This window comes from Barbus barbus (assembly GCF_936440315.1).
Source record: "Barbus barbus genome assembly, chromosome: 25".
Classification (NCBI taxonomy): domain Eukaryota; kingdom Metazoa; phylum Chordata; class Actinopteri; order Cypriniformes; family Cyprinidae; genus Barbus; species Barbus barbus.
The window spans coordinates 669061-696130 of record NC_136753.1 but is presented as its reverse complement, the minus strand read 5'-3'; the positions used below and the strand labels follow the sequence as shown (position 1 = coordinate 696130).

Sequence of the window (27070 nt, the reverse complement as noted above, 5' to 3'; positions counted from 1 at the left end):
TGTTTATTTAGTGAAAAATGTTGTGGGAAACATGCCTTGATTATTTGACCTGAAGCTTCTTCTGGAAACAATGACTGTTTGGTTGAAAGCATGATACTAAAAAGAGTTTCAGAGCAAATACATAAATCAATATACATTTAATTTATCATCAAAAGGCTTACAAATATTATGTTTTTTTTGTTGCTGTTGTTTTTTTAAGTCTGAGAAATGAATGACTTTGTGACTGATTTGACCAGGTTTTCCGCGCTGTAGATCCAGTGAGAAGGATTCGATCGCAGCAGGAGTTTTGAAATAAGGACACTAAAGTATACATAAATTTAGATGCAATCATGCAAATGAATCTGCACTGAGAGTCCTTTACAAACAAATCAGCTGTGCAAATGTGAAACAAAATCAGTAAGATCATTTCACTGATCTGCCTCCGTTTCAGCATCTCATTAAAGGCCAGAAACATACACTACACATCGTGCACTGCCAGTGATGCAAGTGCAAGAACACTGCAGGACTGACTAAAGTTTCCATCGAATGTCTGTAAAAATCATAAACATAAGATTCCTTATCTGGAAGAGAAAACTGATCATTGAAGAAGACAGTTTACAGCAATGGCACCTTGAGAGATGCTTGCAGCAAACGCGACTCAAACTTGCATGGCATGCATACGAATGATGAAATATAATGCAGAGCTAGAAAAGACTGTTCATGTTCTTGTGTAAAGTATGTTTTGGGCCTCAGAACCACATGTGGTTGTGCTTTTAGGGAGACGTTTGTACAAAATTTAAAGTGGAAGACAGAGATGTAAAACTATGCAAGTAAAATAATGAAATTTCACATTATACCTTAAAAATAAATCAACACTATTTGCCATCTTCACAGTACAGTGACATCATCTCTCATGCATGATTTCCAGAGACAAAATTCAGCTCTAATCCAAACCCAATGAGTTACCTCGCTGTTTACCTCAATAAGTGACCTCAATGTTTTAGAGATTGAAATGAAACACTCGTGAGCTGAAACAAAACTCCACAACAGTAAGCTAACAGCTCAACATCCTGGACACAAAAATACATGAATCTTTCCAAAAACTCACGAACGCCTCAAAAAATAAAGATTTGATAAATGTATGCTGGGTTCACATGCATGTTCCTCTACATGTATGCTATGGGATCTCATGCCAATCTGCTGGATGATAAAACGTGATAAAAAATGGTCAGACCAACTGCAACACTGTTGTCTAGCTGGGCAGCTCACTGGGTTTAGGATCAGAGCTCATGTTTCTGCGTCTACCATCATTATACTAGAAACACAGAACATCCAAAAACAAACCCTACAAGATCCTCAATCATCCTGTAGAGTCCAGCATTCAGTGCGTGTCGTGGTTTGGGCTTGAGATGTTTCCTCAGTCAATATTCTTAACTACCATCACACATTTATAAACTCACCCTGCAGCTCTAATGATCTGTGGGCGGCTGATAAAACTCAATCCTTCCACATAAAAATGAAGCGAAAGACGGCGTTCTAACCCCACGCTCACATCACGTCAGAATTACTGCACGAGATCTGAACACCGACACAGAAATGATGTGCTTCTAGAGCAATGATGAGTTTAATGATGTTTAATTTGTTTCTTTAGCTCATTTTCAGACGTTTAAACTGTCCTGCATTAAAGAAAATATCAATAGAGAACCAGAGGTGAATTAACCTTCTGGGTTTCATCAGCAGTTTTGGTTTTAACTCAAGTCAGAGCTTCCATAGTTTGCCAGTTTCCTGCAAAAAGTCCATCCAGTGCATCAGAATATTCTTATTTTCCTATTGTAAAACAGTATCTGAAATGAGTAGTATGTTAAAATTTGTAAAACAGTAGGCAAAAAGTACCTGGATGACCTTCTGCTAGTGGACACTCTCCCACGGCAGAGTAATTTTGAACGGCACTAAAGCCACGCCATGCTGGTTTTGTCTGGCCGGAAGAGAACTGGACCCCTGGCTGAGCCTGGTTTCTTCCAAGTTTTTTTCTGCATTCTGTCACCGATGCAGTTTTGGTTCCTTGTTCCTTGTCACTTTGGCTTGCTTAGTTTGGGACGCTTCACTGATTGCACAGACACTATTGGAAGAGAGCTAAACTAGATGATGACATCTTTGCCATTGTGCTCTTGCATTCTTGACAAACTATTTTCCTGTTGACACTGTAAAGCTACTTTGACACAATCGGTATTGAATAAAGCGCTATATAAATAAAGGTGACTTGACTTAAAGCGACGCAACTGATGCCATAGGTCACATACAGTATAACATGAAGTCACATCCACACATTGATACAAGAACAAAGCAAGTACATATTCCTCATCAAAGATAGAACATAGACACTATCAGCTTTCAGATACACTTCTTGTCTTGTTCAGTTTTTTGTATCGTTTCCCAGTACAAGCTTCAAAACATCCTTGGGGAAAACATTACAACCTAAATTTAGTCAAGTTTTGCTTTAAACAAGACAATTTGCCAACAATTTTCTCTGAGAAAAAAGGCATATTCTCCACAGTGTTTCAAGATGCTTTTAGAAGAAAATGACTTTCACAACCACAGTACTCATAATGGCAGTAATTTCGACATGACATGAACGCAGCATTGTACGGCACCTTTCTGCATTGAACGTGTCACATGCTACACGCCCGGTGTCACCTAAAGATCGCTACACACTCCGGCTGGTGAGGTTCTTAGTCTGTTTTTGCCTATGAATGAATGTACTCAGTTCCAGAACATTCTACGCTACTCCATGACTACTGCATCTCCTCCGAGGCGTCCAGTGTAATGCCCTGAAGAAGAAAAGACACTGTGTTGCTCTGGCTGTGAGCTTCAGCTGGTCAGTAGCACAACAGGAAACAGGTTTGTGTCATTCGAAATAAACATGGAGACGAGTTCACAGAAGAGACCAAACACTGTCCCATACCTGGACCAAACCGCGCATTTCATCTGTTCTTACGGCAGCCAGAACCCACAGTCTGGCTGCATGTCTTGGCGCCAATGGGGGACTCATCCCTCTCAGTTTCCTCACCTGTTGCTTCAGTCCAGGGATCAAATCCGTACAGGCAACTCCCATCTTTATTCCAGACTGCTAGGCTCCCTTGTACTAAACTCCCAGTGCTGTTGCACTTCTTGGCCAGCGGCAGTGCCAGCGAATCTGGCGGGTGCAGAGACGTCAAAGAGAAACTACTCAGATTATCCGATAACTGTTCCGGATTACCGGCTTGACCGGTTCCTCCAGCCCTAACCCCGGATCCAGTGTCCTCATCGGAGGGGTCCTGTGGGATCCAGTTAGGGTTTGTGCAGTCACTGTATCCGCTCCGATTCCTGTGGTGCCCCCTGGTGGTCTGGAGGTTGAACAGAGTCAGTGGAGTGTGGGATCTCTGGCTGAGTTCTGGAGGACGAACGTGGGTTCGGCAGATCAAGGGTAGAGTAGGGTCTCCTGACGGGGAGACGCCCTCCTCCAGCATGGTCTGCAGGCTGCTCACCGAACTGCCCGTGGCCAGCGAGGAGTTACTGTGGGATGTCTGCAGCAAGAAATGAAGAGAGTCAAGAGAGAGAAGCGAACCTGGATCTGGACATGAGAGGGCTTAGTGACTCAAATCTGCAACTGCTAATTTTCTGTCCGCACAGAAAATTGGCAAAAATTGATTGATGGGGTTTCCCCAACCTACAGGAGAACATCAGTCTGGTGGACTTGTGCACCCTCACCTGGAAATCAGGTTTACACAAGTACAAATACTGAAAAGTGAAGCCAAAAGATTTAGATCGCCCCAAGTGGCTGGACCCAGTATAGGTCGTAAATGTAATCTAATGGCACGTGAGACAAACTAAATAATCAAATTACACTTCAAATAATTTTTTTTCCAAAGATGGTTTCAATCATTTTAGGTAGTTCTTAGCATGATGTATGTTCAAGTGTTCGTTTTTTGAATAAGTTTGATTTTAGTTAGTTATTTGATGTTATATAATATAATATAATGTTGCTTTCTTGTAGCTCAAATAGCAGCGCATGGCGCTAGCAACGCCAAGGTCATGGGTTCGATTCCCAGAGAAAGCAAAAGCTGATCAAATGTAAAAACTGTAACTTGAATGCAATGTAAGTCGCTTTGGATAAAAGCATCTGCTAAATGCATAAATGTAAATGTAAATGTAAATGTTATAAAAATGGGCTGTGGTGTCATGATTGTGAGCTTGCGATTGGGTCTGTGGGAGTTTGGGCGGGACTTTGATACCGCGGCTCCACCTCACGATCACTACTTCGCAGACTCTGGCTTCAAATGAATCACTACTGCACAGACTCTGGCTCCAAATGACATAATTATTGCAAGATGACATTTGACTTTTAGTGGAAGGAAGTGGGGCCAGTTAGTAGCAAGTAAACCAGATATCAAACCTATTGGATAAAGGTGGGCTCCCATCAAATTTCAAAACAGGCAGTGATGTAGAATCAGTGGGCGGGGCTAAACAGGCAGTGTTATAGAATCAGTGGGCGGAGCTAAACAGGCAGTGATGTAGAATCAGTGGACGGAGCTAAACAGGCAGTGATGTAGAATCAGTGGGCGGGGCTAAACAGGCAGTGATGTAGAATCAGTGGGTGGGGCTAAACAGGCAGTGTTATAGAATCAGTGGGCGGAGCTAAACAGGCAGTGATGTAGAATCAGTGGGCGGGGCTAAACAGGCTGTGCTGTAGAATCGGTGGACGGGGCTAAATGTAGAAGCAAGCGTTGATCTTCTGCGGAGGAGGGGTTTATCCACACTATTACATCATAAAGTGGCACATTCCACAAGCTGTCGTTTTGGCAGACTGGCTTCAATATACGCTGTTTTTAGACTAAAGAAAAAGTTTTGAGTTCTGAAACTTACAGGATGTTTTTATAGTACAATGTTCTCTTAAATGTCAAAAGATCAAGGAAATTCTGATTTCTCAGTCTATGACCCCTTTAAGTGGATGACTGTTGGCCAGAAAAAGCAGCAAAATCGACCTCACTTAATGTCTGTAGCCAAAGTCTGTCTACCTAAGACCCCTTCATCCTTATGTTGGTATCCAGATACTTGACTGTAAGTCCTGATTGAGTTTGAACGGTCGCCTGTCAAGTTGTACATGTGGCGTCTCTTACCTGAGAGCCCATGACCCTGCTGTTGGCCCCTGGGGACCTGAGAGAAGCCCATGAGGCCGGAGATGCGTGTCTGGAGCCCGGCTGGGCCGCTCCGGTGGCTGGGCTGCCCTGGGGAATCGCAGCGGTGGTGGGGTGGAAGAACTCAGCCGGGAGATGAAAGAGAGGTGAAGACATCTGGCTGTCTCCTCCACTGCCATCTGCCACACACAAACCATCAGCCTTTTTCAGTGGAACACAACAGGTGTTTTATACTGCAGTTTCTTGTGCGAGTTAGGCTTCATCTGCAATACTTCACACTACAATGCAAAAATGGCCTTTTCAAATTTTTCAACTTTGGAGAGCGTTTTCAAAAAGCTCAGTTTTCCTTGACAAAAACACCATCTCAGTGTGGACGCAAGGCCAAAACAGAGAGAAAATGATGCATTTTCAAATGAAAACGTATTAGTGTGGACAAGGCCTTAGTTTAACATTCATTTAGATGTGTAAACACTAGTAAAAAAGTAATACATTAAAAACACATTTATTTCATACTAAGTATAGTTCAAATTATTAACATTTATGAAGTATTTTATACCAAAAGTACAATTGCAGGGTATTACAAATGTACATAAAAATGTAAATATATTTGTAGTATACTTAGCATGAAATAAATGTACATTTTAGTATATTTATTTTTCACTAGGGAAACTAAATATGTTCAAACTGTTAGTTGCGGGTTTCCGTTAACAGAGTTAATACCACGCAGCTTTATATTAGAAGAAACGTTTGTCAAGACTAACTTTGATGCTGGCTTGAGAAAGCCTAACCTTTAATAGCTCAAATTTTAAATGTTATAAGGCCATCCAGTCTCTCCGGCAACCAGACAGCAGTGTTGGGTGTAACTAATCAATAACTAATTAGTTACTCTAATTTAATTATTTTCCCTTGAAAAAGTAAAGTGAGTTTTACTCTTATTTTTCTGTAATTTAGTTACAGTTACTTCTTATGTAATTGAACGTAATGCTGTGTATAGTATAGTCTGTAGATCATTTATATACAATACAATAGTGGATTTAACATCAGAATTGAAAGTTTAACCTTAAAATGCATGCTTTTTATGTGCCCTTCTCACTTTAAATACTTTGGTGAGTTAATAAGAATATTGATAACACTTTATGTCCAATTCTCTCTTGTTGGTTATTAGCATGATATTGGCTGTTTATTATTACTTAAAAAGCACATATTAATGGCTTATTCTGCAAGACCTTATTCTAAATAAATAACTGCTCTACTAAGTATTAATAAGAAGTAATTAGCAGTATATTGAGGCAAAAGTCATAGTTAATGGTTTGGTAATAGTGAGAATTGGACCCTCTTCTAAAGAGTGACCAGAATAATTTATGTAGTTATTTGAAAGAATTAAAAGAACCATTTTATGTCTATCCTTGCATCATTAACTTGTCGAGGTTTACAAAGTAATTAGTAATGAGTATTTAAATACTTTTTAGAGAGAGTAATTTGTACAGTAATCTAATTGAAGATATAATAAGTAACTAGCAATTAATTACTTTTTTAGAGTAACTTACCCAACACTGCCAGACAGACAAATAGATTTCTAGGTGCAAGTGTAAGAACACATCTGATGTAAACGGCCCTTGAGAGAGCAGAATACACAGATGGCCCCTGACCTCCGCGGTGAGCTGGAGACCGGAGCCGATGACCCGTCTCACGCCACACATCCCGTCTGTCTCGGCCTGGGCTGGATGCCTCGCTCTGAGAGAGAAGTCTTCTGCACACGAGCTCGTCTGTGCTCAGGTCGGCGCTGCCGTGCTCCTGTACAGAAACACAGTGCTTCATGTGCGTCTCATCACTCATATCACACCGTACCTACAGCATATTACGACTGAATCAGATCTGAGAGCTGCAGTGGAGGAGGAGATTTTCAGTGAGTGCTCCAGTTCCACACAAAGCATCATATAATAATGAAGTATAGAGATATATCACAGGCTGTTAGGATGATATAGGGCCGGTTTTACTAAACACAAAAATATTATGTTTATGTTATGTATACTAAACATAAACATAATATTTATGGGTGTTAAATATTGGCGCATAAGCCAGTAATTTGACGAGTGAAAATGTTAGTAAAATGCGTTGCATCATTTATTTGGATACTCTCCTCCCATAAGTTTTACATATGAAAGGGAAACTCCTACAAATGCATATTCAGTAACGTCAGGCTCAAAAATAACTTTTCAGCGCTAATTTGTCACTCATTTGTCACAAACTTGGCAGTACAATTTTAATGCCAAAAGACGGTTTGCGCTGTCGCAAGCTGTTAGTAAAACTGGCCCTTAGTCTATACACATGTATTTCATATGGACAAAAAGCAGCATGGACATAACTGCTAAATATCTTTTGCTTTCCACTGAAAGGAGTTGTTCCCAAATTTAAGAACAAGCAGCAAAAACCAAGGGTATACCTTTCCGTTCAAAAGTTTGGGATCAGTAAGATTTTTAATGTTTTTAAAGAAGTTGCTTATGCTCATCAAGTCTGTATTTATTTGATAAAAAAAAACTAATTTTGTGAAATATTATTGCAATTTAAAATAACAGTGTTCTATTTTAATATACTTTAAAATATAATTTATTCCTGTGAAGCAAAGCTGTATTTTCAGCATCATTACAGTCTTCAGAGTCACATGATCTTCAGAAATCATCCTAATATGCGGATTTATAATCAATTTTAAATACAGATGTGCTACTTAACATTTTTTTGGGGACCAATGATACTTTTTCAGGATTCTTTGATAAACAAAAAGTTAAAAAGACCTGTGTTTATTTAGAATATAAATTTTGTGTTACAATATACAATATACACTACTATTAATACTAAGTTTGGGGTCAGTAAAGTTGTTTCCTTTTTAAAAAAAAAAAATAATAATAATAATAATACTTCTGTTCAGCAAGGATGTGTTAATTGGGTAAAAAGTAGTAAAGACTTTTATTGTTTGAAAATATAATTTTTTTACTTTTTAATTTTTTATTCATCAAAGAATTCTGAAAAAAGTATCACAGGTTCCAAAAAATATTAAGCAGCATAACAGTTTCAACAGATTTTCGCTATTTTTGATCAAATAAATGCAGCCTTGATGAGCATAAGAGCATAAAAAAACAAAAAAACAACATCATCTTTTTTTTTCATTAAAAATGATCTCGTAATTCTGAGATAATTAACTCATTAATTCAGAAAAACAGAGTAGATTTGTTTTCCTCAAGTGAATGCAATACGCTTCCGTAGAAATGTGTAGGGAGTCTCTTTTTATCTTTTGTTTATAGCCATGTAAAAATAAAGACTTTTAAATTCATTAAGTGTGTCATTGAAATGTTTTTTGGCTAGAACCTATTAAGCTTTTTTTAATGCCTTATAATAGTTTTTTCACCAATATAGTGCTCTCTAGCAAAGCACGTTTTTAAATAAATTAATTTATACAAATAGTGTACACAAATATATGACAAGTGTTCTACATCTACATTACAGTAAAATGTTATTTAATTTACACACAAATAAAACAAAACAGTTTATGCAATATAAACTGCTTAATCATCTGTTTGCAGTAATATTTAATCAATACAAGTGTTTGTGTGCCTGCTATTGTGCATTTAGCTTGAATCATGCCCAGCAGACGTCTGTTTTAAAGCAGTGGGCGACTAATTCACTCCTTGATTTGCTTAATAAAAGCCTTTGAGATTGTGTTGACAAACATGTTTTCCAAAGCGTTTAAAATAGATGTAGTGCAGGCCTTAAAAGTGATTTGCATGCAATGTATCATGAAAACCTCATGCACTTACTGATGATCTATGTAAGTAAAATAACTTGAATGGTACACAAAAGTGTGAATTTGCAGGTTTACGACAGAAAATATAATATGTGTTTAAAAGTCTGATTGACCAAATCGATTTTTCTTGGTTTGGCCTCAGAACGTTCAAACGTCAAGTTATGCCTATACGCTGAGTACAGGAAGACAGATGATTTTCTTAAAGTGAATTATTTCTTTAAAGTGTTCAGTGCAAGTCGAGAATGTTCTCCAGCTTCTCCACACGAGTCGAACAGCAGAAGCATCAGAGACACAGACAGAGCGAGAAGATCCTGCTGAGACGTTACACATCCACCCGAGAGACCCATGCACTTATCAGTTAATTAAGCATGTCAATAATCTAGGGTGACCATACGTCCTCTTTTCCCTGGACATTCCCATAAAAAAATGCATCCGGCCGGGATTTCTAAATCACCCAGGATAAAAATGTCTGAGATTCGGCTTTTGTTTTCTACAGTCGCCATTCATTGTGTGGGTTTCTGTATTAAAGCCTGCGGACCTGTTTTCTTCACCCTGCTCCACTGAATTTCTGACCATCACCTCCTGCTCCCGCAAACATTCTAATATTGAATATAATTTTCGAGCAACAGGGAGCCAGTATCAATATGTGGAGTATTTAAATCCCTTTGGATGCAGGTTGTGGGATGTTAATTGTTGTGGCGGGTTGATTTTCTCTCATGGGTTATAGGTTTGAAATATTGCATAAATTTGACTTAAATGCTTGTATTGAAACATTTTGCATTCTACCTGTGATAAAACTGTGATAGATGTTAAGTTTTGTGAAGGATGACCACTGGTAGGAAGCCTTTTAGCTGTGTTTATGATCAGTCTGCATAACGGTGTCTGTAAAATATGTATGTATTTTATTTTATTATATATTTGGGATATGGTATTTGTGCTATACTTTACTGTCTTCGTTTCTGAAAACTACAATATGGTCACCTTAATTAATCAGCATGATGACACACACACACACACACCTTTCGGTCCCTGTCCAGCAGCTGGTAGTCACTGAGCTCGTCCAGGCTGATGTCATCTGGCAGCGCAGGTGAGGAGGATTTATCTGACAGCTGCTCCGACATCAGAGACGTTTGCTCGACCTCCGCCAGCCGGATCTACAAAACACTCACCATCACCACAGGAAGCTGTCAAACACTGGTGCATGCAGAGATCTGAGCCCTCAGTCACATGACCTACTGCGCGCACACACACACACACACACACACACACACACACATACACGCACACACACACACACACACACACACACACACAGGCGCACACACACACACACACACACACACACATACACACACATACAGGCGCACACACACACACACATACAGGCGCACACACACACACACACACACACACACACACACACATACACACACATACAGGCGCACACACACACACACACATACACTCAGTATGATCCGTTACAGAAAGGATTTCAAATGCCGCTTAATTTGTCATCATTGTTCTTAAATATGCATAAATCTTGAAGATAAATGATAACATTGCATTCTCATGATTAAGACGATGATGTTTCATGCAATTCTCTGCAATCGAGATCATTGATGATCATTTGTCTGTCGGGCTTCATGACAGATGAGAATCAAATGAACGAAATTATTCTGATTCTGATTCCACTGAATGATTCTGACTCCTGAATGATTTAATTAGTGCAGCTTTTCCCAAATGAGGGGAACTGCAGGGGGTTTGTGAGTTGATATGAGCTAATAAACAATTGTATAAGACGTAAAATTAAAATAAATAATTAGGTCTGCATGATGATTGTGATGTAGCTTAGTGTGATTATCAAATCAAAGGAATCTAGTAGAGTCTAATGTGATTCATAATTATCAAATATTATTTTTTATTTAATAGTACAATTATACTGTACAACTGTAATACATTTCTGTATGTATTACTGTATTTAATTTAATTTAATTTTTATAATTAGTATTAAAACATACTACTACTAACTAGTACTACTACTAATAATAATGGTTACACTTTATTTTAAGGTGTCCTTGTTAAAGTGTAATTATACATTTAAGTACAGAGTAATATTAATTAACTACATGTAGTTACTATAGGGTTAGGGTTAGGATTCGGGTCTGGTTTAGTGTTACTTGCATGTAATGATGCATCATTTATTGTTATTATAATAGTAAGTACATGTAACGTGTAACAAGCACACCTTAAAATTAAGTGTTATTATTATTATTATTATTATTATTATTATTACTCAATTAGAGAACAACTGCACACTCACTTAAACATATTTATTAACCAACGTTATGGCTAGTAGCCTTTTTCAAAGTATTATTATTATTATTATTATCATGCATTTTATTAAAATCAGAGATTTGTGAACATGCAAATGTATCAAATAAAATATTAATTTCTTATTTTATGTACTTTACTGTACATTTTACTGTACTTTACAACAGCAATACATTTGTCTTTATTTTGTATCATTTTAAATATAATACAACACTAATAAAATATGTACATTTTTTAACAATTAAATAATAATTTTATTTTTTATTGCCAGAAAAGAACTGTAAACATGCAAATGTGTTATTCAATTATTGAAATTTTAATTTAAAATCTCAGGGGAACTTCAAGTAAATATATAACGTCTAAGAGGTTCGGCTGATAAAAACAGTTCAGGACTTGTTGCTTTAAGGAGTCGTTCTGAGATTTTAGGAAGTGTTAGGCATCCTCACCTCTCCTGATTGGCTCCTGCCGTCTCGTCTGATTGGTGGAGAGCAGTAATGGTGGAACACAGATCCTGATAGATTATCAATCATCTGCATTTCTCCATCCAGCGAGTCCTTCATCAGCAGAGAGACGCTCTCCAGCCACTGGTTCTCCTGTCACACACACACACACACACAAACTTCTGAGTGATGTGTATTAGATCACTGGACACACACTGGATAATTAAAAAGTCTTTTGTTTTTCTAATGCTGTTTTTTCCTTGCACTATTTTTAGAGATGTCTGGATATCTGTACTGGAAAACAAGACAAAAACACAGTGATGAGTGAGTGAGTGTGTGTGTGTGTGTGTGTGTGTGTGTGTGTGTGTGTGTGTAGTGAAGCATTCAAGCATGTGTACTGATCAATCAGTCAGAATTCAATTAGACAGATGAACTCGGTCCAGCGACCCAACAGATGACCCGAGACCATCGACACACACCATCAGTCAGTGTGTGTAGCACAGTGGTGGAAAGAGTACTAAGAAATTGTACTTAAGTAAAAGTATTGCTACTTAAGTCCATTGCACACTGAGTCCGAATTTTTCGTCCGAAATTTTCGCACGTTGAAAAATAAATACGACCTCACGTTTTGTCAATCACGTTTGCACACTGCCTCCGAAATTTTCGTCCGTCAAAAAAAAATTCGGATCGGGTTCGATTTTTTGCGTTTTTCGCATCCGTATAAAGCATTTTGAGATGCTTTGAGAAGGTGTTTTGACCATTCAGAGCCACCGTACAAGCGAAAGCCAAAATCCAAAATAGTGTCAGACAAATTAATACACTTCGTCTTGCAGCACAGAGCACTTTATGACAAACAAATAGCGGAATACAAAGATACAGAATATAAAGAACTGCTGTAGTCTATTTTTTTATGCCTGGCGTGCACCTTTCCGATGCCGCAGTTCGGTGTGTGTGTGTGTCTGTTGGTGTATCCATACCTCAGACAGTCTCTGTTCAGGATAAATTGGTTCACGGAAATTGGTGGTCTTCTATTTAATATGTGGATTCAGTATCGCTAGCAAAGTATCAAACTGAGGCACTGACATCCTGAAATAAATTTTGAATCTCTCGGGATAATCCCGCAGGTGGAACTCTCCTTCCTCTCTGCGTAATCTAAGGATTCGATGGACCTAATATTTCCTTTTTCTTTTTATTTTTTTAAAAAGAGAGAGGACAACAAAATCAGCCTCACTGCTTGAAGACATTTTGTATAGTTTTGCGAATTTTTTCGCAACGGATTAATTAAAACGCATCGGACTCAGTCTGCAAGGTCTCTGTGCGTGACGAATTTTTAAGATTGCGAATGCGAAAAAACGCATGCGAAAAATTCGGACTCAGTGTGCAGAGACCTTTAGGGTTAGGGTTAGGGTTACAAGTAAAAGTACTGAAAAACAATACGACTAGTAGTTTGCTGATTTTTACCCAAAATCAGATGATGTGAGCATTATGGAGCAGGGTTAACCCTAACCCTCATGTACTTTAGTGTCTGTTTCACAAGTGAGATCCAGGAAATCCCTTATATGGACAGATGCATCAGATATCACTACAGCTGAATACCATGCAGATAGAGACGCTTTGACTGATGAAACGTGGAAGACAATAAACAACCAATTGCAATGCAACGCTAATTGACAGCTAGTTTGAATTGGCTGCCTACAGTTTTCGCTTTGTTTAGCCTCCAGCTAGCGTTGTGACGTCGGCCCTAAAAGGGTCTATATGGACGTGACCGCTGCACTCGCGTGTTTTGCAGTGTCTCGCACATGAGAGGAGTGATAGCGCCGCTCATCCATAGATATATCGATACGCTCATCAATGTCAGTTCCAAAACAGTGGACCAATCTGAAGACCCCGGAGGCGGGGCAAGCACTGCAAGCTTTTGTTTACAGTAGCAGGTTGGCATGGCAACTTTTGTATTTGACAGCACTAAGACTGTCTAAAGTCCAGCGATAACAGCAGAGCGTCCAGCAGTGTGAACGCCCCCATACCCCCCTGCCTTCCCTCAACCAGCAATAAATCACTGTCAGTGTGAACGAGACAGTGTGTGATTCACTGCTCATCACATGTGGACAGATTGTTTTGTGTTTCAGCTGCAACTTCATTTCCTCTGATGACTCACAATGTGTCTCCATTAACACACACACACACACCCACACACACGTACACGATCACTGCGGGCCATCAGATGTCAGGGAGGAAATTTACAATCACTCAGTGTAATGACTCATGAGAGATTCATGACTGCTGTCCCGCTTCAAAAACAAAGCCTTTACAGTCAGATCATAGGGGAATATTATCATCTCTGTTCATGAATACACCTTCTCTAATGACACCTATCTACATACACTCAAACACACAAGTACAGTATGTAAAGCACACTTGACAAATGAAGCCGTCACTGCAGAAGTTCATCTACTGCGGTGAATCTCAGTGTTTGCGCAGCAGCACATAAGTCTTAAAGTTTGAGATGACTTCAGGTTTTAAAGTCTATGATAACTACAAATGACACACCACAAATGATAACTAATACATTTCAAGGTAACTCTTTATTTTGATAGTCCACTTCAGACATTCTACTAACAGTAAGTAACTTTGCAACCACGTCAACTAGCAGTCATTAGAGTATTAGTAGACTGTCTGCTTCATATCTTCTAACACTTTACTTTGATGGGTCCACAACATATAACATACTGACTATGAGAAACTTTGCAAGTATATGTCAACTTATTCTACTAACCCTAAACCTACCCTAACAGTCTACTCTGAGAGTTATTAGACATGTGGTTACAAAGTTACTTATAGTTAGTAGAATGTCTAAAGTGGACTCAAAATAAAGTGTAACCCATTTCAATAATCAATCTAAGAGAATAACAGACTCCAGGATTTTCTTTCTATCTGATAAATGGTAAAAACATTGACATCCGATCAGAATCCATTTGACTTTAATGAGCTCCAGCATTTAAAATGGCAGGCGACAAAACTACAGAGTGATTATTAAATAAACAGAGTTATCATCCGCTGGTGTGGATGCTAATATAGCTATTATGATGTAGTTATCTTTATTGTTGTTTTTACTGGTTATAGTTTATCATTAGACTTATCTTTATTATTATTGTTAAAGTTATAATTATACAAATAGCTGCTATTAGAGCTAACATAATAGTTAAAATATTGTTACTATAGTTATTATAGTTATCTTTATACTCATAGTTATCATCATAGCTGTCATTATAGCTAACGTTATAGTTAAATTATCGTTGTTATTATTATTATAGTTATCAGTTATAGCTATCTTTATATATAGTTACCTAGTTATAATTTATATTGCTATGGTTATAATTATCAAAGTTAATGTTATAATTATAGTTATTAGTAATAGTTTATCATTAGACTATAGTTAACATTGTAAAGTTAATGTTATTGTTGTTATTTTAGTTATCGGTTATAGTTATCATAGCTAATGTTATAATTATAGTTATTGTTATATTTATTGTAATTAAAGGTAACATTAAAGTTATTGTTACAGTTAAATCTATCAGTATTATAGTTATTGTTATGTTATCATAATAGTTATCGGTTACAGTATCGGTTAATATACAGCAATTATCATATTTATTATTGTCATTCTAATTATAATTAAAGTTATTATTATATTTATCATAGTTATTAACGGTTATTGGCTATAGTAATCATTACAGTTACATTATAGTAACTATTACAACAACACTATAAACCAATCACAATTTAGTATGCAAATATGATGACATCATGACTGCCATTGCATTCTAAGTCAGGTGGGGGTTTCTCAAACTTCAGTTTGTTTAAACCTCAAAAATCAGACTTTTGTCAAATGTTTTGATTGTTTCTTTCCAGTAAATGCCTGTGTCGGTCTGTATCTGCAGTAGAATTATGACTGAAGCATCGTTCGGTGTGTCGGTGAATGTGAGTCGCACCTGTGCCGGTGAGTAGAGTCTCTGGTTCTGTGTGCTTCTGCGTGGTGTGAATCCGCTCTGGCTGGTGTTGGTGTGAGAGTGAACCGCAGCCATCACCGCCTGTCTGTTCCCAAAGTCTCCCGTCGGCCTCTCGCCCCCATCAGCCCCGGTCGGCTGGTCCAGACCACCCAGACAGCACAGACCACCCTGTGCCAGCTCCATCTCGATCTCCGCGTCCATCTCCGCATCCTCCTGCGCCTCTTTGTTGGAGTCATCCAGGTGCTTCATCAGCACGGCCACCACCACGTTAATCAGGACGAACTGAGCCGTCAGAACGAAGCTGACGAAGTACATGGGCGAGATGATCTGCAGGCTGGAGTTACACGAGTAGCTGTCGCCTGGCGGACACTCGCGCAGCGTGTCCTGTGAGCAAAGAAACACTAATGACTAATGATTGTCCAGTTCTGATCATTTCAAAATGATCATTTAGGGGAGACACTGCAGGCAAAAACTGTGTTTTCATGCACCTGTCAAGTTTGAGATTTTGAGCTTTTTGGTTTTTCATAAAGTGTTTTTATTTGTTTTTTTTTTAGAGTGGAAAGAAAACATTCAAAAGATATTGTTAAAGGGTTAGTTCACCCAAAAAGAAAATTAGCCTGTGTTTTACTGTGTTAGCCTGTGTTTATTACATTTGTTTTTCAGAGTTGTATTAAAAATTGTCCTGGCTATTCCAAACTTTATTATAGCAGTGGGTGAGCGTTTCTCTTTAACAGTCCAAAACACTTTAAATAAAGTGCATGCATTATAAAACAGTGTTGTGCAAGTTACTTCCAAACTGTAATACATTACAGATGACTTGCTACTGTTATTTAAAAGTAATTTCTTACCTTACAATATTACTGTCTCAGAATTGTAATGCGTTACATAACTCCTGTATTACTTTTGAGTTACTTTCACCAAAATAACTACAGAAGTAGAACTAAACATTCTAAAATGACTAAATGAACTAGAGCCCTGCACGGGCCTCAGTTTTAGGCCATAGCCCGGCCCTGGCCCGAGACACTGAGCCCTAGCCCGGCCCGTGTCCGACAGCTTATCAGAATTACCGACCCGAGCCCGTCTTTGTTTTCCCCCTTCTCCCAAAACGGCTCATGTTTCAGCTATTAAAATAGTTCAGTTTTGTATATAAAGGCAAAGTGTTTATATTTAGTTTCGGTTTTTTTATTAAGTTCATTTAGAAAAATGTTTGGAGCATTTTTTGTTCATTCAATACGTTTTTTTTTTCTTTCTTAAAGTAACGACCAAGCAGCCAGCGGCAGACCGGCAGGCATGTTTGAACAATTTAGCCTTTTCAAATCATCATGACTTGCCTAAAATAAAATCTTTAGATATACTAAAACAGTTCAAGCATATAACTGTTTAAACGTTAAATAGATAAATGTGCGCTGCATCCAGTAATTTGTGCGGAGAGTGGAAGCTAAAGCGCAGGACATTGAGGCGCCAGCGCAATCAATTGCAATTTCTTTTTCAATGGAAACAACTTACGCCGTAATTTTTGATCATAAAGGTAAGAGTAATACATCATTTGTAACTGTAAAGGGTCTACTTTTATTTCTGCACTCACAATATCAACAAAACGTCGTGCTTTTATCTTGAACAGGAGCGCTTCATGAAAATACATGCCTCACAGACATGATAAATATATCTATAGAGAGCTTTAAATTACTACTTAACAAAATAAATAAAAACTAATACAAAAACTATTTAATATAATCGGTATCCGTGAAGATGCACTTCTCTCTAAAGGCGCGTCTAACGAGGAGATGGTGAATCCTTACTATTTCCCCCGGACACATTCATGGTAATTACTTTTGCTGGGGCTTTTGGTTTATTGTGTGTATTTGAAGCAGAACTCTTCATCTGTGCTGACGGCTCGCTGCTGCTGCGGGACACTAAACACCGTCCAGACGCTCTTGACAGTCACGGACTCATGTTATTTTATGTTATTTTTTTCATCAACAATTTATGGATGTCTAAAATATATTTAGCCTTTATTCACCCCCTGGAGCCGTGTGAGGCATGTTTTATTATGGATGCGCACAATTTATTTTGTATTATTCTGTTGAACAGAAACAGCCACCCACTGCAATGATAGAGCTTAGAAGAGCCAGGATAATTTTTAATATAACTCCTATTGGATTAGTCTGAAAAAAAGAGTCATGTACACCTAGGATGGCTTGAGGGTGAGTAAATAACAGGCTAATTTTCATTTTTGGGTGAACTAACCCTTTAAGTGTTTATTTTATAGCACTTTAACTATTTGTGTCAATAGATTTCAAATACAATACATGTTTTTAAAGGCAGTTTTCTCAAAATGAGTTTTTTATCCTACACTGAGCCATAAATCTTCACTTCAGCAGCACTTACTCACCAAACGATACATCTTTATTCCTGTCAATATCCTGAAGGTTTTTAAAGAGGGATTTGTTCATATGTAACTTGCTTGATTATATACAACATATTATTCTCCAAAAATTTGTGAAGATGTATTGTTTTCTGTCTGTTCTAATTGTGTGACAAAAATGAGATACCCTCTGTAAAAACCTTTGACTCCAATATGTCAAAAAAATTAAACAAGAATTTTGAAACTGACTTCATCCAGTGTTCAGATTTTTGTATTAGACATTTATGCAAATTAGCGCATATTTTGTTAAATAATACCTCATTTGCATATTTATATGCAACATTTTGAAAACTTGTAATACAAAAAATGTTTGCAATTATCAATTAAATCAATCAACTGGGTAAGTAAGGTTATTTTGTTTGTTTTAGCTCTATTCACCTTGCCTTAAAATACAAACCACGAAATCAGTTAAATATCTGTCATGCATCACAGCCGCTGGTCGCACTGAGAAGTGTGTCACATCTGGCACAGTTTTTTCATGAGATTTTGGTCTATTTTTCTTTCAGATTAATGGAAAGAAAACCTCCGAAATACAAATTTAAGTGTTTGTTTTACTGCACCACGTTTATTTTCGTCTGTAGATTTCAGTTTTAATCCATACTGGAAGGCTGTGAGATATTCAGAACATATTCAGAAGGGTTTTACTGAGGGGTTTGTTCATATACACCTGATATATATTTAACATGGTGAAAATGTATTTGTTTTCTGTCTGTTGACAGTATTTTCTGATTTATGGAGTGATAAAAAGAGAGCATTTAAAGTATGATCACTGGCAGCTTGTGGATATTAAAATAGAGGAGGCACACTAACTGTAGCGATCCCAACTCTGATGGGGTTTTTTGCTGCTCAATAAAAGACTACATTATACACTACCAGTCAAAAGTTTTTGAACAGTAAGAATTCTCTTCTGCTCACCAAGCCTGCATTTATTTGATCCAAAAATACAGCAAAAGCAGTAATATTGTGAAATATGTTTACCATTTAAAATAACCATTTAAATTTTCTATTTGAATATATTTTCAAATGTAATTTATTCCTGTGATCAAAGCTACATTTCAGCATCATTACTCTACCAGTCTAAAACTTTTTGACTGGTACTGTATGTATGTATACAATACAACAATATATTTAACATTTCACTCACCTATTGCTTGAAGAAAAAAATGCATTCTTTTGTCCTTTTTTGAAGCAAATGTGTCTATGATTAATTAAGGCTTATGCATCATCAATTAAGGTCAGCCACGCAGTTTTGCAGTGGATTTATTTCTTCTTCTATATTTAAACCAATGAGAGCCGCTCTGCTGACAGTCAAATAATCAATGAAGGCTTCTCTCCTGTCTTTCTCTATAGACGTTCATGTGGAATAGCAGCAGTAAACCACATGGGATTCCAACTTGAGTAATATGTTATGGTTTGCAATGGTGAAATTACAAGAAATACACATTCTGAAGACATGAAATTAATAACTTGAGATTTTATTAACATTAAACTGTAAGCTACTTCTTCCTTTTTTTCCACCTCAAAATTGTGAGTAGGCTGTGCCTCCCCTGACGAGCTGCAATGATTACGATATCTGTTAAGTTCATTTTTTACCCTATTCACCCAAATTATTAATCAATACAATTTTAACAACTGCTTATCAAGCAGCACAACAAATAAATTACTCATCTATTATTGAAAAGAAAATGAACTGTTAAGGAAAACAACACTCTGCATTCACTCGGGACTGAATGCAGCTGCTTTACTGTCTTTAGTGTGTGGTTTGTGTTCATATAAAGGCTCAATGACAGCAGCGTGAGCTCTACCTTCATGATGCCGTTCCAGTTATCTCCTGTAGACACCTGGAAGAGAGTGAGGAACGCCATGCCGAAGTTTTCAAAAGTGGCGTGACGACTCATGCCTTCACACGGATATTCAACATTACACACTGAAACACACAGAAACACACACAATTATCTCATCAACTAATCACATTTTATTTTACTTTCTCCATATTTATTCATAATGCTCATCAAGGCTGCAATTATCTGATCAAAAACACAGTAAAAACGGTAAAATATTATTGAAATTGTAACTGTTTTCTGTGTGAATATGTGTTAAACTAATTTATTTATGTGATCAAAGCTGTATTTCCAGCATCATTACTCCAGTCTTCAGTGTCACATGATCTTCAGAAATCATAATAATATACTGATTTACTGCTCAACAAACATTTCTGATTATTATCAATGTTGAACACAGTTGTGCTGCACAATATTTTTGTAGAAACTGTGATACATTTTATTTTTCAGGATTCTCTGATGAAGAGAAAGTTCAAAAGAACAGCATTTATTTGAAACAGAAATCTTCTGTAATATTATAAATGTCTTTACTGTCACTTTTGATCAATTTAATTAATGATTAAAATGATTACTTAATGATTATAAATTAATACTTTCATCCTTAATGAATAAAAATAATAATTTCTTTAAAAAAATAAAATAAAATGAAGCATTAGGTGCTTTAGGACTGAAAAGGAAATAGCTTTCTCTCACCCAGTTCTCCAAACAGCTCGACTCCGAGTGCGGCGTAGATGAAGAACAGCAGAACAAAGAGCAAGCCCAGATTCCCCACCTGAACAAAACACACACACCAGCAGTGTTTGTGTATCCGTCGTGGGGCGCTCAGCTCATCTGAGGCACTAAAGCAGCTGTCAACACTCAGAAAGAAAGTCATTTAATTCCCAGAATGAGGTTTGTGCTGGTCAGGCTGCGCGATCGTGCGCTCACAGCTGCTTTATTGCTCAAGGTTAATTCATTTCCATTAGAAGCCCATCTGAGCTCGAGAAAACAAACACTTACTCACATTATTCTTCACATACGCTTTACTCAAAAACACACAGTGGTTTTATATAAATATAGATTTGAAATCGCATGAATTAAGTTACTATTGACACATTTACAGGACTGAAGTGTGATCATCGGCGCAGTTAATGCAGTGAAAGGAGGTTTGTAGATCGACGCCATCTGTTTAATGTGTTTGTGAGTGTGAAATGAGTCAGCTGTGTTGAACACTCAATGACTCTTGAAACGACGTGATGAGAGCACGTCTAACGCTTCATTCACACGCCAGACGCTTCTCTGAGACTTTAGGACTGAACGTCATTGTGTAGATGCTGAAATCAGATCCGTCTGCTGAGACACGGTCATCTATGATATGCATATTTATTTTGATAAACATGATCAGCTTTGATGTTAAACCTGTTTCACACTCAATCTACTGCGTGTCTTCTGTCGTCTGATTGATCATTTAGAGTTTTTTATCCAGTAAAAGCTTGTTTAGTGTAATTGTACAAATGTCCAGCTTCAGCTGCTGCTTCTCGTGTCTTTCTGCTGTTAAATCTTGACTGATTTTTCTCAAGTAAACGTCAGAATAACTGCAGTCATATTTCCAGACTGAAGCAGCTCAGCTGTACTTGATTCTCCATCAGTCATTTTTTAGAAAGATCAATGTGTCTCAAATCTGATCATCAGGATCTTTTGAGGAGCGTTTGTTTCCAGAAGCTTTACTTTCTCTGTTCCTCAGCGGAGGAATGATCTTCACAAGCCTCCAAAACATCTCACATCTTCTGAGGAGCGTTTATATCTTCATCTCTCAATCAGCATTGCATTGCATTATATGTTTGGATCATTTCAATCTCAGCTTATTAAATCATATTATTGGAGATATAGAGCGACGACTGATATTTAGATTTACTTTACAAGCATCAGAATTTCGTTACATAAATATCAGCATCTGCTCCAGATTGCATATTTTTGCTAAGTTTTTGAATAAAATTGGGCTGTTTTTTCCTCCATATTCTAACTATATCAGACTATATGAGCCATAAAAATGTGTATATGTTTACATGTGTGTGTGTACCTGCGGCAACGCCTGCACCACGGTATCAAGCAGCGCTCTCATTCCTGTGGCCATCTTCAACAACTTCAGAACTGTGAAATTGAGACAAAAACACACTGAATGTCAAGGAAGAGATGGAAACATCTCAGAAGTTCAATCTGAGTCTCTCTAAATGAAGATCACACAGAAACATGCATGAGAGCCAGGACTGAGATGGACTGTTTACGGCTTCACTACTGCTCACACACTTCTGTGGCTCTATGTTTTGCTTTCAAAATAATTTCACTTTTCATCTCAGTAGTGATTAAAAATGCTCAAACGCTCGGAAACAGACTCCAGTGCTGGAATAAATCAGTCAGATCACTGACGCCATTGGATCATTTCATTCAGCTCATGCCCTTCATACAGACTTTTTATTCATTAAATCCATTTCTACAAAGATTTTCACTCAGACATTTCTAATAAATTTAGAAACATTTTACTCGAAGCCTTTATATATAATGTTTTCAAAAGTATTTTAATGCATTAATATCACCCTGTGCTCCTTGTTATTCACTGATTTCATGAATAATTGTAACCACAGTTATATTATATTATACAATGCATATATTTATTGCAACATATATGCAATAAAACACAACAAACTATAAGGAATCTGCAATTATAATGCATTTTAGTTTTGTATTCATTTGCATTTAGTGATTTAGCAGACGCTTTTATCCAAAGTCAATTACAAATGAGGACAATAGAAGCAAACAAAATTGACAAAAAAGCAATAATATGCAAGTGCTATAAAACAAGTCTGTTACTTAACGCAGTACAAATAGCAGGGGTTTTTATTATTATTACATAATAAATAAAAAGAAAACATAGAATATAAAAAGAATAGAGCAGGTTAGTGTTAAAAGGCATTTTTGCTTTTCTTATTTGTAAAATAAATAAAAAGAAAACAAATAGATAGAATACAAAAAGATTAGAAAAGCTTTTTTTTAAAGAAAACAAGCAGTAATATAGGATAAAATTATTTATGAACAACATACATTTAAAAAATTTACCTTTATAATACATTATACCATAAATTTCACAAATAATTACCAAAAAAATGTAAAGTACTGCATTGAATTAAATTAGATTTCTTTTTTTAAGTACAAATAATGAAATATTTTCTTGTAAAATGCAATCCATTTTATTTAATATGAAAAAAAATTATACAGTGTAAATTTTTATATATATAATTTTTAGAATTACTGATTGTTATATTTTCTAAATATTTGAATTAGTAGTCCTTTTCTCTCCATCAGACACAAAAGGTGGTCTCATATTATAAATTATTAAAAGCACATGGATCCAGATGAAACACTAACAAAACAATACTAACCTCTTCAGTCAATTATTGCCCTTCTAAGGTCCAAATTGCATTTAATACATAGAAGCTCCTGAGGTTTTCCATCTTATGAATTTTTGATTGCAGAAGTGATTTTAACATTTATTTTACACGTTTTTATCTCTGATTTCCCGCGGCGTGTGTGTAATGCGTTGTATAAACGAGTGTGCTCACCACGAGCGATGCGCAGGACCCTCATGATGCGGATGATGGTGGGATTGATGGGAAGCGAAGCGCTTATTTCAATCTCCTCCAGAATGATTCCCATCACAGACAGCAGAACGATGGCCAGATCCAGCTGATTCCATCTGAGGAGACAGAGAGCTCATCACAGCCGAGATCCTCTGGAAGCGCGGCTTGTGTTATTTCAGATGTGTGCTCACCTGTCCTTAAAGAAGCGTCTGAAGCCGAACGCGATGAGCTTCAGCATGGCCTCCACCACAAACGTGGAGCTGAAGAAGTAGTTGCAGTATTTCAGCGCCGTCTCCAGCGACTGAGAGAAACCAGAGAGAAGAAACTCAACTCCAGATTTACTGTCATTAACAGATGGATTTCTGTTCAGTCTGATTACAGATGATGCTCCTCAGAGCGGCTGGACTCTGACAAACACAACGATTCATGCATGAAACATGCTGCAACTTACATAAAACAAACAAATACATATATATATTTAGCTAGTTACCAAGGAAACATTTCTCATTGTAATTGAATTTAAATTAATGTACTAAAATAACTCAAATTGAAATTAGTTATATAAACATAAAAAATTAAAAAAATTAAAAATGATAAAAATGATAAAAATACACAACAAAATTACTAAAATGTTTAAATCGAAATGAAAACATAAAATATCGAATTAAAAACTGATTCAAAATATTAATAAAAATTATAATAAAAACACGAGAAGATATGTCATTCTTGGGGGGGATTATGCTAATTGTGAATGTGTGTGCAAATATTTAAGAATGAATAATGAGGAATTCATTAACATACACTTAACTATGCTCTTTTTCTTAACCTGATATTAAAATAACTAAAATGATAAAAATGAAAAAATAATAAAATAAAAATTTAATTTAAATTAAATTCTAAATGTTATCAAATTATATATATATATATAAATGCCCATTTAAAATAAATAAATGACAAAATGAAAATGTAATGTGTGTGTGCGTGTGTGTGTATATGTATATATATATATATATATATATATATATATATGTGTGATTAATCGCATCCAAAGTACTTTTTTTTACATGTGTGCGTACTGTATACACACATGTAAGTATATATTTTGAAAATATTAACATATATTTACATGTATATATGTATATTCATATAATTTATATTATTTATAGATATATTTAATATGTAAACATAACATCTTGTATTTATATATACATAAATATTCACACAACACACATATATTCTGTAAACAAATATTCTGTTTATACACACATATTCTGTAAACAAAAACTTTTAATCGTAATTAATCGTTTGACAACACTAATATATGTATATATATATATATATATATATATATATATATATATATATATAAAGATGCAAACTCATTCAAATATAAATAAAACATATAATAGTATCTCCAGTGACACTAAAATAACATTGGATCTAGACCAACCAATCAAAGCGATTGGCTGCGGGTCATGTGACGCTGCCGCTCACCTGTGGTTGGTTGTAGTGCTCCAGGCTCATGGTGACCACATTGATGCAGATGATGAGGGTGATGAAGAGGTCCAGATAATGACTGGTGCAGAACGAGTGAATCATCAGCCGAACGCGACCGTACGAGGAGTAATACGGCAGCCGCTGCGCCTCTGAACACAAACACAGACTTTATTATTATTAAAGGAGTAGTTCACTTCCTAGTCATCCAAGATGTTCATGTCTTTCTTTCTTCAGTCGTAAAGAAATTATGTTTCTTGAGGAAAACATTTCAGGATTTCTCTCCATATAATGGGCTTAAAGACCCTTCTTCCTCGGCTGGGATCATTAAGAGCCCTTTGAAGCTGTATTTAAACTGCATTTTGGAAGTTCAAACTCAGGGGCACCATAGAAGTCCATTATATGGAGAGAAATCCTGAAATATTTTCCTCAAAAAACATAATTTCTTTACGACTGAAGAAAGAAAGACATGAAAATCTTGATTGACAAGTGGGTGAGTACATTATCTGTATTTTTTTTTTTTGTTCTGGAAGTGAACTACTCCTTTAACATCATCACCATCACCTGCACTGCTGATGCTTTAACAGGAACATGCACTAATACTTCACTGACAGAGTGATGGGTAGATGTAAGTGAGGGTGAGATGATGCATGGAAGGAGGAAGAGGAAACAATGGGGTCAGTGCTGATGAATGTGACCCAGGATCTCAGGAGAAAAAGAACGAGGAGGAGCTCGAGAGATAAATGAGTGAGAGCAGCAGACGACAAGGGAAAATGAATAATAATAACAGACGAGATGAAGAGATGAAGACAAATGAAGAGGAAGAGAGCAGCGGGACGATGGAGAACAGATGAGAAACTAAAGAGACGTTCAGTCTCCTTCAGAAAGCTCTTACTGCGCCTCCTCTTCTCCATGCGCTTGAGCCGCTTCTCCTCTCTCCGCCGTGCCTCCTCCACCTCCTGATGCTGCCGGCACTTGTGGAAGTTCTCCACCACCACACCGACAAACATGTTCAAGACGAAGAAGCTGACGATCAGCAGGAAGGAGATGAAGTACAGCAGCATCCAGGGGTTGTTATTGATGACGGGCTGAACACAGACAGAGTTAAAACACTCAACGCTGAGAAACACTGCTCAACACACTGCCGAAATATTACATATGTGACCCTGGAGCACAAAACCAGTCATAAGGGTCATTTTACTTTAAAATTGAGATTCATCATCTGAAAGCTGAATAAATAATCTCTCCATTGATGTATGGTTTGTTAGGATAGGACAATATTTGTCTGAGATACAACTATTTGACAATCTGGAATCTGAGGGAGCAAAAAAATCTAAATATTGAGAAAATCTCCTTTAAAGTTGTTCAAATGAAGTTCTTAGCAATGCATATTACTAATCAAAAACTAAGTTTTTATATATTTACAGCAGGAAATTTACAAAATATCTTCATGGAACATGATCTTAATATCCTAATGATTTTTGTCATAAAAGAGAAATGTATAATTTTGATCCATACAATGTATTGTTGGCTATTGCTACAAATATACCTGTGTTACTCATGACTGCTTTTGTGCTCCACATATAAAGAAGAAGAGTTTTGTATTTTGTAAGAAGTTAATAGTTTTATTCATCAAGGACATCAAAATTGATCAAAAGTGCCAGTAAAGACATTTACTATGTAACAAAAGTTTTCTGTTTCAAATAAATGCTGTTCTTTTGAACTTTCTTCATCTGTGAATCCTGAGAAATAAAACGTCACGGTTTAAAACGTCCAATATTGAGCAGCACAACTGTGTTCAACATTGATAATAATCAGAAATGTTTCTTGAGCAGCAAATCAGAATATTAGAATGATTTCTGAAGATCATGTGACACTGAAGACTTGCTGAAAATTCAGCTTTGATCACAGGAATAAATTACATTTTAATAGATATTTACATAGAAAACTGCTATTTCGAATTATA

The 27070-nt window shown here is 36.7% G+C and overlaps 1 protein-coding gene across 1 annotated transcript in view; it reads right to left on the bottom strand.

The window, feature by feature from the left end:
* Positions 1 to 2960: 2960 nt before the first annotated feature.
* Positions 2961 to 27070, bottom strand: part of cacna1ib (calcium voltage-gated channel subunit alpha1 Ib) — a gene marked incomplete at its 3' end in the record, with an annotated part of 82669 nt that continues 58559 nt past the window's right edge. Inside the window, exons 23-35 of the mRNA XM_079377143.1 lie at positions 26000 to 26192; positions 25105 to 25256; positions 23802 to 23911; positions 23593 to 23726; positions 22056 to 22126; positions 20690 to 20768; positions 19961 to 20082; positions 15713 to 16114; positions 11730 to 11876; positions 9972 to 10106; positions 6803 to 6947; positions 5136 to 5332; positions 2961 to 3542 (exon numbers count right to left, since the gene is read on the bottom strand). Of these exons, the coding sequence (XP_079233269.1) occupies positions 2961 to 3542; positions 5136 to 5332; positions 6803 to 6947; positions 9972 to 10106; positions 11730 to 11876; positions 15713 to 16114; positions 19961 to 20082; positions 20690 to 20768; positions 22056 to 22126; positions 23593 to 23726; positions 23802 to 23911; positions 25105 to 25256; positions 26000 to 26192 (2469 nt within the window). The remainder of the gene's footprint in view (positions 3543 to 5135; positions 5333 to 6802; positions 6948 to 9971; positions 10107 to 11729; positions 11877 to 15712; positions 16115 to 19960; positions 20083 to 20689; positions 20769 to 22055; positions 22127 to 23592; positions 23727 to 23801; positions 23912 to 25104; positions 25257 to 25999; positions 26193 to 27070) is intronic.